Genomic DNA, 18386 nt, shown 5'->3' with positions numbered 1-18386 from the left:
AGAGCCATGTCATTTAAAACTTGCCCTAACTGAAAGTGAACTAGTCAAATTAGTTTAATATAACTTTGGATATAGGGTTATAACATAGACCCGTATAATATGTTTTTTTAAAGAGAAGAGAATATAATTTTTATTAAATAAATTAATTAAATTAAAATCAGTACATTAAAGTAAACAAGACCTAGCGTGGTAATACTTGGGTTGTTTGTGGTTTTTTATTTCAAAAATGAAAGAGAGAAAAATTTCTCAATTTTTTAGTCTACTCAATTTTAAATCAAGTCTCTATATTTTTTTAATTAAATTCTCATGGTTCTCTGTATTAAAGGGATTATTCTTTCTAGTTATACTCTATTAATTATGCTAAATTAATTTTGCATTGCAAACTGTTCCAATAAATATATATGGTCAGCCATGCCTTATTACCTACTTTATCATTATTAACCGAGTACGTATGATTAGATGGACTAACCCTTCTAAGATAACTATGAGGATTGAGGACGTAGTAAAAATGAAAAAAATATAATTTAAAATTAAATTAAGTTATATGTATGCTTGCCTCCTCGGAATTATTAAAGGCGGTCTGAATAGGTTGAAACAGGTTGACTTGAGAATGGAAAAGAGCACTCGGTCGGTTCTCCAACTGTCAAACCCCAAACAGCCTCACTTTCAGACTTTCTTTGCCTTCACTCCACGAAACGACGCCGTACGCCTGAAATGCTAACTCCACGTCGCCACTTTCAGCAGGCCTGCTGGGCCCTCCACTTTCTCTCTCATACTTGAGGTTCGTCAAATAGAGTGGCAGTTTCGTGATTATATGTGACTGGGGTAGTCTGGTAATTACGGTGGCGCTTTCAGTTAACAGACTTAGCTGCTCCTGCGAAGAGTAAAAACAGAAGTAGACTCCCTTGCCGTCCTCCCTCGCAACTTTGTCCGAAGCACCTAACCTCTGTTTTCTGATGCACTAGTCGATAATGGAGTATTCCGAGGTCAACAATCTCACACCTTACTTCTGAACTGTGACCACTATTTCTTCTTCCATCATCGGCTGGGTCTTCGTTCTTTTATATTTTTGTGTTCGCGGAAATCTTGGGTTTCCGGGGAATGGTTTTAGTACTCGTTTGTTCTTCTTGGTTTTGAGTTATGGGTTTGATTTGGTATGGCGTTTTTAACATTGTTGGCAGCGATTGACGGCGTTGAAGAAGGCTTATGCCGATATAATCCTCAATACGGCGAAGGAGGCGGCGGCTCGTGTAATGGTGTCGGAGAGAAAAGTCGTGAGGTTCCAAAGGGAGCTGGTTTCGACTAAAGAGGAGTCACTTCGGATGCTTCTTAGGCTTAAACAAATGTTGGATTCCAAAGTATATTCTTTACTCTCAAGTGCTTTTGCTTGCTTCTCTTTTTCTTTGTTTTCTTTAGTTTGGTTGATCTCTCTGTGGATTACTCTAATATGTGCTTTTTGTGCTGCGGGTTTAGTGCGAGATTCCAGGCGATCAAGAAAATTTCTGTCCTTTCACTTCATTTGATTATTTTGGAACGAATTTTTGGCTACTTACTTGAAAAACAGTTTGACTGAATTCAGGATGCCAGAGATATATAATTTGTTTGTGGCTGTAGAGCTGCTAAAATACCTTGCGCTCACTTAAGTGTGGTTATCTTTGAAAAGCAATGCTTGAGTCGCAGTTTATCACGCCTTCCGTTAATATCATCGGTGCTAGACATTTCAATTCTAAGATATCCATTGTGGAAAAAGTTGTTTTGATTATTTCGAATGCTGTTCCTGTCTTGTGTTTTTCCTTTTAAAAGCACAGAGGAGTTTGGTAGCATTTACAGTTTTATCATCTTTAAATTTCAGGATTATGTTTGTCATAACTAGTAGAGAGTATAAACAATAACAAGTGACTTGCTGTAAAGTGTTGTTATTTCTCTTTGACACTCATAGTGATCACTCTAGGAATGCAATCAACATATGGCAAAGTATATCATATGTATGTGTTGATCAGTGTTGGATGGATCATCTAGCATTTTTCTCAATTTTCTAACTCCAACTCTCCATCTATCCGTGCCTGGAAGAATTTTGCAAATGAGCAATTGCTATAACCTGAATTAGTTCTATGAGAACAATCTGGGCACTCTTGTTAACCTTTAACCTTTGCCAGTTTGGGTTAATGAGAAGGAACTTGCGGTGAATATATCTTTGTGATGCCTTGTAGTATACTTTTCATGTTTTTTAATTGTCTTACAAATTAGGCTAGTTTTGGGGACTATGTAAACAAGTATAGTTTCTCCTGTTGTATTTTATGTTGATTAAGTTTTGGCCCTAATTTCAGCTGACAAGTTTGGCACTTATTGACCATGTTTGCAGTTATCCAAGCTATTGTTGTTTGAATTTTAGCTGTGGGGCCCTTTGAGTTAATTCATTTCTAAGAGATTTTCTTTAACTATTGTTTTGCTTGATTCATGGCTATTTTACAGGTTAGGGAAGCAGATACTACATCTTTTATTCAGAAGAAGAAGATTGAGGAACTTGAAGCACAGCTCCAGGAAGCTGAGGAAATAGTTAGGGACCTAAGAGAAGAGTTGAGAGACGTACAGCCTACATTAGAGAAGGTGAAAAACAACCTAATGCATCCCCTGGATAAACAAAACGTAGAAGATGAAGCTGCACCTCAGGAAAACATTGTAATAAACGACCAGTTTGATCCTTGCAGATCCTTGTATTATGAGCCCAATTTACAGTTTGAATCAGTCTCAACACATGACGTGAAGGATTCAATTGTAAATGGTTCAAATGAGAGCTGTAAGAGTTGTCTGTCATATGATCACACAAATAATTGCCACATTCATAACCCTGATTTTGCTTCTATAGTCATTAGAAGAAGAGCACCTGACCTCTGCCGAAACGGATGCACTCAGAGAATACATACTTTTGAAAGGAGCTTGTTTGGCAGAAATATATCTCTTTCCGGAAATGCAGATGATGTGCAGAATGAAACATTAATAAGAAGAGGTGAGGATAGTCAAGAAGTTAAAGGAACCAAAAAAACTGATACCAAAAATGATGTTATTTCTCAAGCAGAGAAACTAGGTGAACTTAAAGTGGCAAGTGCTGATGCTGACCTTGTCAAACTGCCATTTTGTAAGAAAAAGAGAACTTCTTTTGGAATTCAAAATGGCACTTCAAAAGAGGAAGTATTAGCTAAGTTGCCAATTTGTAGAAAAAAGAGAAGAATTAAGAGAAGGAAGCAACTGGAATCTAGATTTTCTGAATCTGACCAAGTTGAGGAAACTAAGGCATCTTGCTTTTCTTGCACAAATAGTTCTCTATATGCATCTGATACCAATGATCCGTCTAAGGAAAACTCTTCTAAGGTATGTGAAAATGAGGCTCAAAAGGATATGATGTCTCCTTCTGCTAAAGTACCCACTGAAACAACTGTGATGAATAAACTATCAGGATCTCAAAACGATGCCAAAAAGGAGAAAGGGCTCCTAAAATCTGGCTGTTCTTGGGATGAAATGAGTGATAATAAGGAACGGTTTCATAAATCTTATTTAACAGGACAAGAGAGTTTGTCTATGGAAAGATTGGAGGTTCCTGCTTTCAGAGCCAATTTTGAGGCAGCTAATCAGTTGTCTGATAAACAGGATCTTAAAGCATCTGATAGAGATGAGAAGGTTTCTTGTCAACCAGCAAACAACAGGCTTCTCAAGTACACATTCCAAAGAAAACGCAAGGATACTCAAAGTAGCCCTGATGTGGATTGCTCTCTTGAAGAGAGCAGTTTAAAGAAAAAGTGTGAAGTGAAGCAGAATGAACATGTCAAGCCTCAGAAATCCTGTTCAATAACAGAATCATCTCGTGACAGCCGGCAGCTAGCACAGGTTGCCCGTCAGGTTGGTAATTTACATTCAAAAATTTTCCCCTCATTCTTTTAGGTATTGCATTTGTGATTATCTATCCATGCATGTGCAACCTATGTGGTTTTGTATTACTCTAAGAGATATAGCTGGAAGCTCAGTGGAAGATATGGAAGACCAAATGGCCAATTGGTGACCAAAAGGAATTGATGAAATTGACTTAAGCACTGATCTTTGGTCGAGTTGGGATACCTTGGTTAGAGTAAAGGATTAGTTGCTACAAATGGTAACCTACTAGCCTTAAGAATCTCACAAACAACTCCAAGAATTTAGCTTTTTCTTAAAACCAACAGTTTTGTCCCTTCTGCTATCTGTATTCTTAGTTGGATTATGGAGAAGCAAACTTTTTCTTCTTAACTTAGCTGGTAGTAAGTTTTAATAGCATTGCAAGGCATTGTATTATATAAGAATTAGGCTGTGTACCTTAGCAAAACCTCTGGTCCTTATTATAAGGCACCTCTAATCATCTCACCAGAACCAAGGAGAGGTGATTAAGTCATTAACTTTGTTTAAAAATGAAACAAGCTTTCAATTTTACCCATAAATAAAATTTTTTCAAGTTTACATTACATTCTTTTTCATATTTAATGACTTTAAATGAGGGTAATATTGAAAAAGTTTAATTAATACCCCATCAAGTGCCTTATATTAAGGAGAAAAAAATTATTCTAGAAAGTGTCTTATAATAGGAACCAGAGAGAGTATATATATAAATGGAATATGAATGAAGGATAAACTGCTATAGCTTCCAAAGTAAATAATTGAAGGGACATGTTGAATGTGAAAATAGAATTGAAAATTTAATAGTCTCCATGGTCATTATAGGTTGGTTTTTATGTATTACATGAGCAGCTGGTACTGCCGCTGGCAGAAAAGCTGGGTAGGAAAGGGGGTATGGTTTTCTTATAAATCTTCTTGTCCTGTTCATTTTACTTTTATCTTTGATTTGCATAATATGTCGCAGTGTAAAAGTGGACTGAAAAAGAGAACCATTAGCTGGTAAATTTTATTATATATTCGTATTTGATCCTTTCTGCATTGAAGTGGAAGAGATCTATTGGATTTTGTCTTAAAACTTTTCTATATTGAAGAAAATATTTGACTGAAGTCATCTATGTAATCGTTACCAGCACTTGAATCTTAGTCCGATGGTTACCTTCATGTAATATATTCTATCATTAAAACCCATTGATTCTGGTTGGACGCTTGGAATGTTTGTACAAATAAGTTATTCAATTTAACTCTTTGACAGTACCATCCTCTAGATGCAACATTATTCGACAAGGAGCCTCTCAATTTGGAGAGAGAATGAGAGGAAGAAAGAGGGTGTCTGTGGGACAGCACAAGATTATTTAAGCAATATTAAGTCTTTAAACCTGTCTTTAAATTCTCCAACTATTCCCTAAGACGCCCTTCATGAAGAATATCTTTTCCTTCCCTTCTACCCAACTCATCTTGATGATTAATGTGGCACTTTAATGAAGTCAGACGGTCTTCTTGTGAATTGTTAAGCACGAGTTTGGTTTGAGCGCTCATTACAGTGATATAATATATAATAATGGTTTAAATCTGGACCATCCAGATTTCCAGATCTAGTGCTCATCACTGCGATAAGCACCCAAACTGGGTCCACTAAGCACTACCATGGTGTTCTTGGGTACATTTTTAAAGAATCAGGATTTTAAGCTGATTCAAAGACTTTTCTCTTGACTTCAGGGTTCCGGTTGATCCAATATTCTGACTGTGCATCTTTATAGGAATATGGGTGTCATATTTATTTAGTTTTTTATATTTAAGCTGATATGTTCTCTAGTTGTATTCGCTTATTAATATATTGCTTGCGATTTGTGCAATTTAAATTTTTTTCACATTTACCCCAAACATTATTGACCCTAGAATAGATACCTTTTGACCATAGGTTGCATAACTTAGTTTGCCTTTATCCTGACACAAAGTTGATGTTTGTCAAATGCTTACTAAATTTACTTTGTGCACCTTAAATCTCTTCTTTCCTCAATTTTGATCCAAACGGGCATTAATTGACTGCTTGTATTTTGATGACTTTAGCTTACGATTCTGGTAATCCCTTCATATATAACAAATGATGCTTCTAATATGCTGACATTATTTTCCATTAACCAGCACTCACATGCATTTTTCTAAAATCATAGAATGTGATGATGTGAATATTTGTTTCACATGATATTGTTTCCTAAATGACCTAGAAGGCAACTTGCAACCAATTCACTTTGAGTTAGAATGCATTTTTGCCTTAGAAGTAGTTTCAAAGGAGCTGAAGGCACCCGAAGGAAAATTATGGAGCAATGTAGCACATAATCTTTCAAGACCAGTGTAATGTTGCCTTTTTTTAACAGTTTAAAGTTTCCCAGCCTACACTAATAGTTGACTTAACCTTGATCTTTGAAAAAGGGCAACATTGCGCTGGTTTTGAAAGATTACATGTTATAATGCTCCACAATTTTCTTTTGGATGCCCATAGCTTCTTTAGGAATACTTTTGGAGCAAAAAGCATTTCAACCCATTTATTTTTCTCTTGATTAACAAGCAAAGTAATTACTTTACTGGAAAAAGTATACTACTCCCTTTGGTCCTATAAGTCACCTTCTAGAAGAGTTTTGTGGTTTTTTTTTTTTTTTTTGCCAAAGAAGATTTTGATGGTTCAAAACATGCCACTTTACAAGAGTTTGTGGAGCATTAATTGCTTTATTCCAAAAATGCCCTTCTTTTCAATTTCTAATGAGGGGATAGAGAGTATATGTTTTTCAAATGTATGGTGTTTATGAGAGATAAAAGTGGAAACCGAAGTAATTTCTAGACCATTTTAATGATACAACTAACTTTTCTTAATTCTAGTGAGATAGTTAAAGGTGACTTGTTTTAAGGACTGGAGTATTACAAGTTACTTGAATCTTCAAACTGATGGTTGCTCTGAATAGGATGAAATAGAGGATTTTGTGTCTGTTGGCTGCATTTCAGACCTTTATCAACCTTTTTAAAGCTTTTTTTATTGTTTCTCTGAGTTTATATATCTGTACGAGTTTCATAACTAATTATATTTAAATATCTCTGCAGTTTCTACCAGAAAAAGAAAAAATCTCTGCGTTTTCCCTTAATAGAAATTGTATCTAAACGTAAGAAGCTGAATCAAAAAATGGCTGTGTGCTTGGTTGATTAACATTGTTCTGCCAGCTTGAATATATGTTAAGTATCAACATCTGTTCTTAATTCCAACATTGTGGTTGCAGAGAATCTTAAGATGGATTCTGATAAGATTCCATTAAAAACTTATTCAAGAAAGAAGTGACAAAAGATAAATTAAGTCTAATTATATTATTGTTATTATTGGATTTGAATTTGGAATTATTTAGGATAGATTTCAGTGGATTTTATTTAGATATTTAGTTCGTTAAAATTTATTTAGATTTTAATCAACATTTCATTTAGATATAGATTTTAGGATATTTTATTCAGTTTTTATTTAATTACTTAGTTATTCAGATTTCATCTAGTATTTTGGATTGTATTTGGCTTTATAAATCTAGCAACTCAAGCTAGTATATCATCAATAAAACAGTCTTTTAAATCTTTAAGAAATTTTTCTTACCGTGGCTATTAAAAGAATTACAAAACAAGATCTTTGTTCTATATTATTTTGATAAATTTATTCCTTTTATTTTCTTTTATTACCCTTGAGCACCTAACAGGTTCCATCCATAAAGTGGAAGCTTGCTTCTCTTTGACGTCAAAATAGTTCATTGCTTAATTTTAACTCCTAAAACAAGAAAAGGAAATAAGCATGGAAAACGAAAATTACTCTATTGATCCCAGCGTGTCACTTAGTTATTAATTTGATTTCTATGCTTTAGGAGTTTGTAACTAAGTCCTTCTAGTTTTAGAAAAAATTTTGACTTCCGTATCAGTATGCAAATAAATTTTTCCAATGGGTGTGTCATTTTGACACTAGACATTCCTTATTTGTGCATGACAACTCATCCGAGTCACCTAACCTTGGTGGTATCACGTCTTACACTACGATTACAAGTCCTTTCATTGGTACAAACCATGCATATTCAAAGTGTTAAGATAAAAAAATGTAATGACTCATTGAAGAGGTTTAATGAAAGCTCCCAAATTGTAATTTCTCATACGGACTTGGTTACAAAATTATAAGAATTAAACTGAAAATCAAGTTAAAACTCCAGAAATCACTAGGGTAATTTGTTGAAGGTTTTCTGAACCATGAAATCCTTTATTGGAAACTTCTCTTGTTTAAACATTTCAGTCATGAATGGCATCTTTATACAGTAGTTGTAAAAGCATGCTTGTGGTTATTTACAAGAGAGAAGCTGATAATTTTCACCATTTTTTGTTTTGCAGCTCATATCTTTGTCTGAGAAGAAATGGTGGCAATAGATGAGGATTCCTGATGGAGATAGGAGAGTATTTGAACTTTGAAGCACTATTGTGTCAGAAGATGGTGTTTGGAGGATGGTTGAGGCAGAGTAGTAGAATGTGTTAATAATTATTTGTCTTCCTATTATATATATATATATATATATATATATGCATATATCTACTTTTCCTCTATCCTTAGCAGTTAATAAACAGTATGTTCTGTATAACATAATTTACATGTGAGGGATGTTGCTGTCCTTTGGGGAGGCAGTTTTATTAAATAATCCAAATAGAAATTTTGTCAAATGGAGCAAAGTTTCTTCATCGTCTTTGCTTGGCTAAATGGAGTTGGAGCTATCGAAATGAATGCTTGAAGAAAAAGACTCAACAAGAGCTTGGATCCCATGAAGATCGCCTATCTTAATTGCTCAAGTGCTGTATAAATTTTTTGTTTTTTATACTGTTACTTCAACTAAAAATCTCTCTTTCTCACTCATAATGCACTTGAGCAATTGAGGGGTAGGCATTTTGTGGAGCTCATTTGAATTTCAGTTGGATATAATTAATTAAAAAAATTAATTAGTGTAATTAATTTTGATTATAATTAATTATATTATAACGTGACAATGTTTAGATATTATTTTATGAAATTAATTTTGATAAAATTGAATATGTTTAAATATTTTTATTTAAAATCAATTTTAAGTGTATAAATTATCATAAATGACATTATTTTTTAAAATATAAATATTAGGGAAGTTGTATATAATATTGTTAAATTTGTTGAATTAAAATATCTATAATAGTAATCCATTTAATGTTTATATAATTATATACTAATTAATTAGAAATTTAAATTATATTATATTGTAATATTAATAATTTAATTTGTGTAGAAAAATAAATAGATTTGGCAAGATGAGAAGACAGTGGAGCAAGAGCACACAAAAAACACCCAAAACAATGAAACCCCGTGAGAGCAAAGACGCACAGGATCGAGGGAGGGGAATGTGAGAGGGGTATATTTGACAAGTCAACATTTTGACAACCAATAAATGTAGGCAACAGTGAAAGACTAGAACATGGTCATAGCCCCTAAGCAACTGATTATAAACAAATGGAGGTTTTTGGATTTTTTTTTTAATTCAAATCACGGTTGTAGTCAACATAATCAATTTTATGGGAAATCCAAACACACACTTGGTTGAGAATTTAATACAACTCAAGAATTCTAAAGGGTCTAACCTAAAGGCTTGAGACATCGATGAACCAATTTTTTATGAGGCTTCTAATTTTATCTATTGATAGTAAACAAATCAAATTAGTTATAAATCTATGCATAAATTAATTATATATATAGTATTAATACCAAAAATATATTAATTATACAAGGCAAAAAAGATAAAATATTTATTAGTTCTTGTGTTTTTCAAATTAAATCAATATGTGAATATATTTTTAAAAATTGGCCTACTAACCAAAAAAATCTTGTGCTAAAAAATATATATTAAATTTTTAAAAATTTAAAAATGTGGTGAATTTACATTAATATATAAAAAATTTATTATTAATATATAAAAAAATAATCATCAATATGTAATAGTATATTGTAGGAAAATACAATAAAATAGTCATAATACAAATTATAATAAATGTTAAATTGTTTATTTAGTTTGGTCTTATAGTATAGATCATATTTGCAAAAACATCTAATTAAAATGGGTCATGATTAATTTGTCACCTTGTGAGAGTCAGATTAGCCAATCCTATTAAATTCAATCTCCATTTGTTGTCGAGCTTGCATTCTTCTACTCTCTATATTTGTTTTACCTTTGATTTTTCAGAGGGGATTTTGGCAAATAATAATAATAATAATTTTTTTACATGAAAATAAAATTATAATGAAACTTTAATATCTCGGCAAAAACCCTAAATTGGTGAACATAGAGGTTCACAAGTGATTGCAGTTAGACTGAGAGTAATTGGAAAAGATCGAGAGACGAAGTGGAAAGAGAGAATGGGAGCAGCGAGTAAGGTCGGAGACTGTGCATTCAAGGCGTTCACGGCGGGTCTCGGAATCGCTACCATTTACCTCACTGCCACTTTCTCAGTCAATGTCTATCGAGGCCTTGCTTGGCACAATGCTCAATCGGTGCTTTATCTCTCTCTACCTCTTTTTCTCGGATCTTTCTTTACTTCTGGCAGCATCCAATTGTATAATTGTGACAGTTTCTTTTAATTTTCCAGTGATTATAAAATAGCCTGAACGTAGGGATGAGGATTGTGACAATTGCCCTGTATAATCTAACAAGATTAGTTTTAGACGTTGGGCGCGTAGTGTAAAGAAGCTTTTAAGATTGCGATACAGAATGTTGATGCTTTTAAATTCAGGTTGATTGATGGACGTGATTGTGCATGGAATAAATCCACTCAATTGTTTTCAATTCGAAAAAGAATATATGATCCTTTCTATTCTTGTTGCAAAAGTCAAGTCTTCTGATTGCACTATGGAATAGAAACTTTCATGTTTTAATTCATGTAGGGGAAGCGTCGAAGCTTTTTGGTTTATAGATTTGTATCTAGTTTGCCAAACTCTGCAAACACGTTTCTTGTTTTCTTGCTTTGACGTTGTGGTGCTTGAAAATATGAGGATCATTTTGCCGAGGTATTGGTGTGCGATCGCCATATTCTGAATTTTCCTTTTCAATGGGACGGCCTTTTGTATATTTGCTGAATATTACAATTCTTTAAGTTGCGGATGAGGGGGGAGGTGGAAATAAGGAGAAAAATGGTGAATTTTAAAAGGGGATTGAAGGGACCAGGGTTCACACCCTAATGCCTCTCCAGAGTCCGTATTTCATTTCTCCCAATCCGAGTCTTTTGGTTGAAAACCTTGTAAATGTTCATTTCCTTCCCTATATTTTGGCCTATCCTCTTGTTTCGTTTTGCTCTTTTACATGTCTCAGACAAAACTTTCTCTCCACCCTCCATTGCTACCACCTACTGCTAGTTCAACTGAAGCAGCAAAATTTCTTTTTTGTTTCTTTTGGGAGAGATGGAGGATAGTTGACAGCCAGAAGGTTCTGTTTAGGCACACAATATTATCTGCATGGGTTAGAGATGATTTGGTGGGTTAATTTTTACTTTTGGTTTCCGAGTTCATATTTCAAGGGTTAGAGAGGAGTAACAGTGTAGGTTGTGGATTTGGACTTCGGAAACAAATTTAGCTTCAGTTTATTGTAAGTTTTAAATGAGGGGGTTAAATCAGCTTCTGTTTAATTAGATTTTGAGATCTTAATCATGTTCCTAGTGGACCTTGATCATTGTGCTCTCCCACTCCAAGGTTCCAAGCAATCAACTTGGGAATTTGCGGACTCTGCACGGTTTGCTGCTGCCTTTCAGTAATTCAGTTTATTCCATCCCCTAGTATGCTCAAATGAGCAAAGTCTTAGACTTCTCAAATTTTGTTTCCTATAGTGAGGACGTTGCCTAGAATGTTGTATTTTGCTTCGCTTTTGCTTTATGCAATTCCTTTTTTGGCCTTTTCTGAAATTTGATACTTGCTGTTATCATTTAAAATTGCCTAACCTTGCTTATATACGTGTCTCTTCCATGATTTAGTTTTGTGTTTTTTTTTTTTTTCAATTAGTAGAAATATTGATATTTCAGGTCGCTCAATGCAATCAACTTGGTTCGATTGTTAATAATAGCTACTGCTGCCGAAGTATCATGGATTTTGATGTGCTATCACGTTGCCGTTGTCAAATTTGCTTTCCGCATGCACCTAACATCTGATATTTTTTCGGTGCAGAAACTTGAACGGCAGGACTCTAATGATCAGAGCCAAACCCCATAACTCGATCACATATTTACATTTCATCTGCTCGTTACGCTTAAAACTGTAGAAATACAACGTGAGCTTTTATTTTTTGGGGAAAAAAGGGGTCAAAATGATGAGCCAATAATTAGTGCATGGTCACGAAGTCATAATAGGTTGAGTGGCTTTGAAAATTTCAAGTGGACCGAGCCCTCTGCATCTATTCCTTGCATTTGACGTCGAAAGACTTTCTGGAAGGCCCTCTTTTGGACATCATGTGAAAAGTGTAACTCAAGTTGTACTAGGGATATTGATCATCAACCAGGAATCTTATTTAGGATCATTGTCCTGCCGTTTTGATGAGTGTTTTTAGGGATTCATTTACGTTTCACTAACCTGTCTTCTCTCCGATTTAAAATATAAGCATTTTACCTTCGCTAATGTTGATTTAAAATGTAAACAACTCAGTGCATGCAATTTTTTTTTCATCTTACCTTTTGTATTTTTATTAATCTAGATCTTTGAGTACAGTAATTTGTCATTTATCATGAAGTGCATTGATAATTGAAACTAAGGATAAAAAAGGCAATATATATTTATACATATTATGAGAATGAAAATTTTATTAGTATGTGGATTTTAAAAAAATTGTTTATTTTTTGAATTGGAGGTAGTATTTCTCTTTAAAGTCACGTTGTTCGGGACAAGGGAGGCTTCCGGAGGAGAAATACGGCCTGGGAAGGAAGTTTTGAATGCTCGTGTTAAGGGATTAATAAATACGACAATTTGGTCATGCATTGGTACAGAATACGGTTTGGGTTGTTTATGTTCACCGTCCAGTAGCATGATAAACATTTTGTATTGAGGAAAGAAAATGATCTCTGTGACGTTGCTGCGCACTATATGCCTCTATTTTTGGGAGTTGGCTTTCCTTTGCCAAGAGAAGCCTTCCTTGCACCTTCCACAAATCTAGAATCAGATTTAATATTTTTTTTTTATTTTAGATTTATCGATGAAGAAGTTTAGCTAGCAAAGGATATGGAGGTCTTGAGATCGAAGATCCTAGTAACGGAAGTCATTGTCAAGGTCTAGATACCAAAGTAAGGTGGAATGAAGATAGGGAATATAAAAGTTGCTTAGATTTGTATGGATGTGTTTAGACTAGGTATTTAGTCGGTTTTTTTCTCGAGTCATTCAATGAAAATGAATATTGAAGTTAAAATGAGGATCTCTATTGTATTGGATAAATAGACAGGTTTTTTAATATTATATATTATTTATATTTATAATATATATAATACTGTTATTACATATAAATAACTACATTTTTTTTTGAAAAATCATATTAGTAACTCATTGTAAATTTATTATATATAAATTGATAATATAAATAATTTGTTCTTGAGTGTAAGGGGTAACGCTATTGTTGGAGGAAAGCCTTCTCTGCCTCTCTGCTGGGGCGGAGATAAATTTAAACTACTTAAATTTAATGTTTTTATTTTTTTTATTTTTTAAAATAAAAAATATAAATTTTTTTAATAAATATGTTTATCAATCTGACAGTTCAGATTTAATATGAATGATTTAAATTTAATATTAAAATTTTTAATAAATTTATTGCTCTTTTCAAAATATATGTACACTGCTCAATATATTTAAAAAGTCAATTTGCTCCAAAGCTACTCTCGCAGGTTTTGAACTAGATAATATTGTGGGTTAGATAAACTTGAACCTTATTTCATCGACAGCAAGGCTCCTGAATAAAATTTGGAAAGATACACTTTCATAAATACAACCTAAAACGCGCTTAACACGGTGGCCTGTCTCAACTCCAATTTAGAATGCTCAGTTCAGGAGGATGGAATGCAAGGAGAAGAGAACAGGCATTGCTATCAAATTATTAAATTGTAATGTATAGGTGCATCTAGTTAACATTTTTAACATAACAGGAATATAATGTGGTAATTAACTAAAGGGGACAAAAATTAAGCAGCCTGCCAGTCCTGCATACTGGACTCATCAACCCTCTCTGAAAGCGGGTATCTTGCGATAGGTTTCATCCAATCTGACTTGTCCAAGAATCAATAATACTAACGAATACTCCAGAAATTTTGCAGTAACGTGAATTCATGTACTAACTACTAAGTCCCTAGACCCTTCAACAGTGACACGACACCATCAAGTATTTTTCATGGCGATACTTCATAACAACCTCGTGTTTAAATATGAAGAGTAGATCATCATCAGGCCTCCTTGATCAAGGGATCTTCCACCAAGCTGATTCGGAATTGAAAGATCTACATAGCAGTCCATATCGAGTAATATTTCGGCCAAAAACAGATAGATAGTAGTGCAGAATAATTATACCGCATATGTAAAAGAGTTGCAATAACCGGCGTTGCTAATCTCATTGGCATGTTCGTAAGTGGATGGGCAATAGTGCCTAAAGACTAGATGGGCCTCATCTAGCAGCAACAGAAGCATGAGACTTTGAAGAAATAGACGCTTCGTGAAGTGGTAAGAGAATCTACCGGTTTTACTCGTGTGCAATATTTGATGTCCCCCTTGAGTTCAAATGAATCTCTGCCAGAGGATTAGTGATGAAACCTCGATCACCACGGAACCTTAATCTGTGATTTCTCTCAATGCTGCAATTCTTGTCAGCTCCGTGGTGCATGGTAGCTAGTGATGATGTCCCGGCAGATCTAGAGATCGAGAAGGATGAATACCGGCCCTGCGTTTTCCTCCAGAACTTGGAGCTTAAAAATTCTGCACCCGACAGCAAGCAACAAGTCCTACCAGGAGCATCAGCATCAGCCATTCTTCCACTTGATACAGCTAAATCATAGGAGATCTCATCTAGTGCCAACTCAAGGCCATGAACACGAGTCTCTAAAGATTGCATTCCATTTTGTGAGCTTCCGATGAATCTCTGTATGAAGAATACAGAAAAAACTCTGAGAAGTATTCTTCATCAAAGGCTACGGCATAAGTGAGAATGTTATATTAGTATTAAACAGCCTTCTTACAAAAGATTCGCACACTTAAAGCCAAGTACACAGATAAAAAATTACTAAGGCAATTTGGTGATCCAGCATTGGCAACAAACCTGCAGAAGATCAAGCAAACTTGATTGCCGCTTTTCAATTTCAGATAACTGGTTGCGGATCAAAGATAAATCTTCACTCTCTTTGTCATTCTTGTTTTGATCTTTGACACCATTACTAACAGCAACTGAGTCTTCGTTGTCTTCATGGCAAGGAACAACACGAGATCCAGTTTTTGACCCACCAAACTTGTGAAAATTTTCATCAGTGTTTTTACGAAAAAGAGCCCTTTTCAGTTCTGGCTTTGAAAACCGTGTTTTCTCCTTTTTGCTTCTTTCCATGACAAACGCGTCCCTCTCCTCAGGATCACCCTGGTAAGCCGCAGAGGGAGCATTTGGCACAGTTATTTGAACATCCCAGTTCTTATGATTCAGCTTTCGCCGCACATTTGAGTTCATTCTCTTGTTACTACTTAAGGGACTATTCTTCTTAGCTTTGCTAGCAGTATAGCTGTCCGGTGGCGTAGATCTGCTAGCTGGAATGGATTTTTTCCGAAACGGCGACACAACAGAACCAGGTGCGCATGAACTCTGCACGACTGGAGGATAGCGCCCATCACTTGCATTCTCTGAATCCGAGATAACCCGCATCCAAGAATGATTGAACAATCAACAGACACAGGCAAATTGATGACCTCAGTGAATTTCAGGTTAAAGACAATATTTGATATGATGTAAGATCAGATAATTACGTATTATGAACGCCATTTCCTCTTGTAAAAGCTCAACAGCAACCAAAGAAAAGTTTCCGTTTATTTCAAAGACAAAAACAAATGCTAGTTGAGAAAATTAATACCTTTGGAAGAAGCTTGCGATTGAGGAGGTGGAGAAAATTCATCGGAAACATCAGGTATCTGCTTCCACGCTTCCAGCATCTGATTCATAACTTCCCGAACAACCTTCACCTGAATCAAACAAGATACAGACTCAATGCACTTTCAAGTTACCATAAATTAACAACCACGGGAGGGAAATCAGAGCTGTGATCAGAGGAAGAAAGAAGAATAAATTTTAATGTCGTATGTCAAAACCTTATCGAATCGTCGATTCTCGAAAACGTTCAAACATCTCGCCTTGTATTCTGATAGCATTTCCCTTTCCACTATCGCCAACTTCATCAACGCCTCGGACGCAGCCTTCCTTGCAGCCCAATCTTTGTTGCTCAAGAATTCCATCATACAAGGAACCAAGTTCGTCAAAGCCCCCGGACTGGTTGCCGCACCGACCTCAATAACGCTTCCGATCAGCGTCAACAGCGCCGGCTTTGCCTTAAATCCCTCGCACTTCAGTAACTTCTCAAACCTGGGCAAGAGCTTCATCAATCTCGCCGGCTCCGGATCCGAAATGGCATCAATGGCAGAAGCCAAACAAAGCGCCGCGGCCATCTGCGAATTATGGTCTTGCTCGGTGAACAGCGCCTCCGCTAACGGTTTTAGAAAAGAGGAAAGCGGTTGCTTAGTGACGTGAGTCGACAATGCCGAAACGGAATTGACACAAGCGGATCGAACCGACGAATCCGGGTCGCGGAACCGACGAACTATGTTGCCAAGAATTTTCGAAAGATAAGGGGACAGCGAATTTCCATGCGTCTCAGACAGGACCTGCAAGACGTGCACACATTGTCTCCGAACCGGTGGCTTATCCGACGCATCGGTGGAGTGTATGCACGAGAGGAAAACCGACAGAGAGCTCGGATCGAGGTTCCGAGCAATGGACTCAAGCTCGGCAGCAGCGAGCGACTGGGTATCCCGGTCGGAAAGCTTGGTGAGGCACGTGAAAATCCGTTGTTTCAGATTCACGGAGGGGTTCGACGACGGAGGCATTGCAATTCAGGTAATGCGGGTGGGAGAAGAAGCACCAGCGACGAAGGAGTTAGGAAAAAGGCGGCGGAGCAGCTGGAATTTCCGGCAACATCGCCGGAATTTATTGTTCAGGGGATTGTTGCGGTAGTTGCTTGGCACATTCGGTGGAAAATAAGGTGCCGGCTTTATTGTGTGAAGATGTGCAAAGGAAGCAGAGCAGTTTAAGGGAGAGACGGTCGTTGACAACGATGGGAGGGGAAGCAAACGGCGAGTCGTGTGTTCGATAATATGGGAGACAGGGAAGCTAAAACGACGGGATGTTTGCCGGGGTCATAGAGGGAGATGGAGTGTCGTTTTTCAGAATCGTATTTTACCGTTTTTGGGCAATCCCGTGCATATGATTGATTAATGTAGATGAGGCTGTATATTCACAGGAACACTGAGTGAATGATAGGATCAGGTAAAGTGAGAGATAGGCATGTAGAGTCAGGGCGAGGTTTTAAAAAGTAAGAACTATTGAGAGGGGAGGAAGAAGAGGGGGCCTTGTGAAAGAAATGGGGTGGGGTTGAAGGCAGGACAGTAGAATGTTGCCAGGGCAAGCAAAGGAAGCGCATTCAAGTGTGGCCGCGTGTTAGTTGTTGCCTTTTGGTTTCAGTCACACTGCGGCGGGCTGGAAACGACTTCCTACCTAGGGAAGTTTTTTACACAAAATTGAGATTTATGAATAATTTGAGGATTAAAATATAGCAAAATTTGGAGGAGAAGGAATTCAGAAGCATGAAGGCGAGGAGAGGTGTAGGATGATTATCCATTGCTGTGGCCTGACAGAAAGAGGAGCGAGGAAGAGAGAGAGAGAGGGAGAGAGGAGGAGTCCAAATTATGGAAGGCGTGAGATGAAGGAATAATGATAGGGGCACTTTAATCATATTAGTATGTGCCACGTGACACTGCCAATCTGTTGCCATTTTTTATAGGCTTTAATTCCACCACATCTCCCCTCCTTCTTCCTGTGATGCCTGTGATTTAGGGAAGAGGGATCTCTCGTTTTGGTTTTTTTTTTTTCTTTTTTTCACCTTACTTTTTCTTATGCTTCTCTAATTTTCACCCTTCATTAATTTTATAATTATAAAAATTATTTAAAAAAATAATATAAATAATCAAGATTGGAGAAATGAAGAGAAAAGAAGGATTAAAAAAAAAGGAGAAATCTCTTTTCCATGATTTAGAGATATTTATAGAAATCCTATTTCAATCAACTCATTTTCATTCTAATCATCTTAGGATGGAACTAATTTAGTTAAAAAAAAAAAATTAGGGACGAGACACA

The 18386-nt window shown here is 35.9% G+C and overlaps 2 protein-coding genes across 2 annotated transcripts; one reads left to right on the top strand and one right to left on the bottom strand.

Moving 5' to 3' along the window:
• The first annotated feature begins 826 nt into the window (after positions 1-826).
• On the top strand, positions 827-8640 carry LOC129308157 (uncharacterized). The gene is made up of 4 exons (XM_054949196.1): positions 827-986; positions 1182-1358; positions 2473-3894; positions 8317-8640. The coding sequence occupies exons 1-4, from the start codon at positions 972-974 to the stop codon at positions 8350-8352; spliced, it is 1650 nt and encodes a 549-aa protein (XP_054805171.1). The 5' UTR covers positions 827-971; the 3' UTR covers positions 8353-8640.
• Positions 8641-14015: 5375 nt separating this feature from the next.
• LOC129309461 (TORTIFOLIA1-like protein 3) lies at positions 14016-17928 on the bottom strand. The gene is made up of 4 exons (XM_054951048.1): positions 16289-17928; positions 16054-16162; positions 15261-15826; positions 14016-15083 (listed from the first exon to the last, which is right to left on the bottom strand). The coding sequence occupies exons 1-4, from the start codon at positions 17078-17080 to the stop codon at positions 14688-14690; spliced, it is 1863 nt and encodes a 620-aa protein (XP_054807023.1). The 5' UTR covers positions 17081-17928; the 3' UTR covers positions 14016-14687.
• Between the last annotated feature and the right edge of the window lie 458 nt (positions 17929-18386).

The sequence above is a fragment of the Prosopis cineraria genome, unplaced genomic scaffold (genome assembly GCF_029017545.1).
Source record: "Prosopis cineraria cultivar Desert tree isolate PC_DT_omini unplaced genomic scaffold, ASM2901754v1 PC4, whole genome shotgun sequence".
Classification (NCBI taxonomy): Eukaryota; Viridiplantae; Streptophyta; class Magnoliopsida; order Fabales; family Fabaceae; genus Prosopis; species Prosopis cineraria.
Note: the sequence above shows the minus strand (reverse complement) of the source record. Positions and strands in the feature narration are given on the sequence as shown.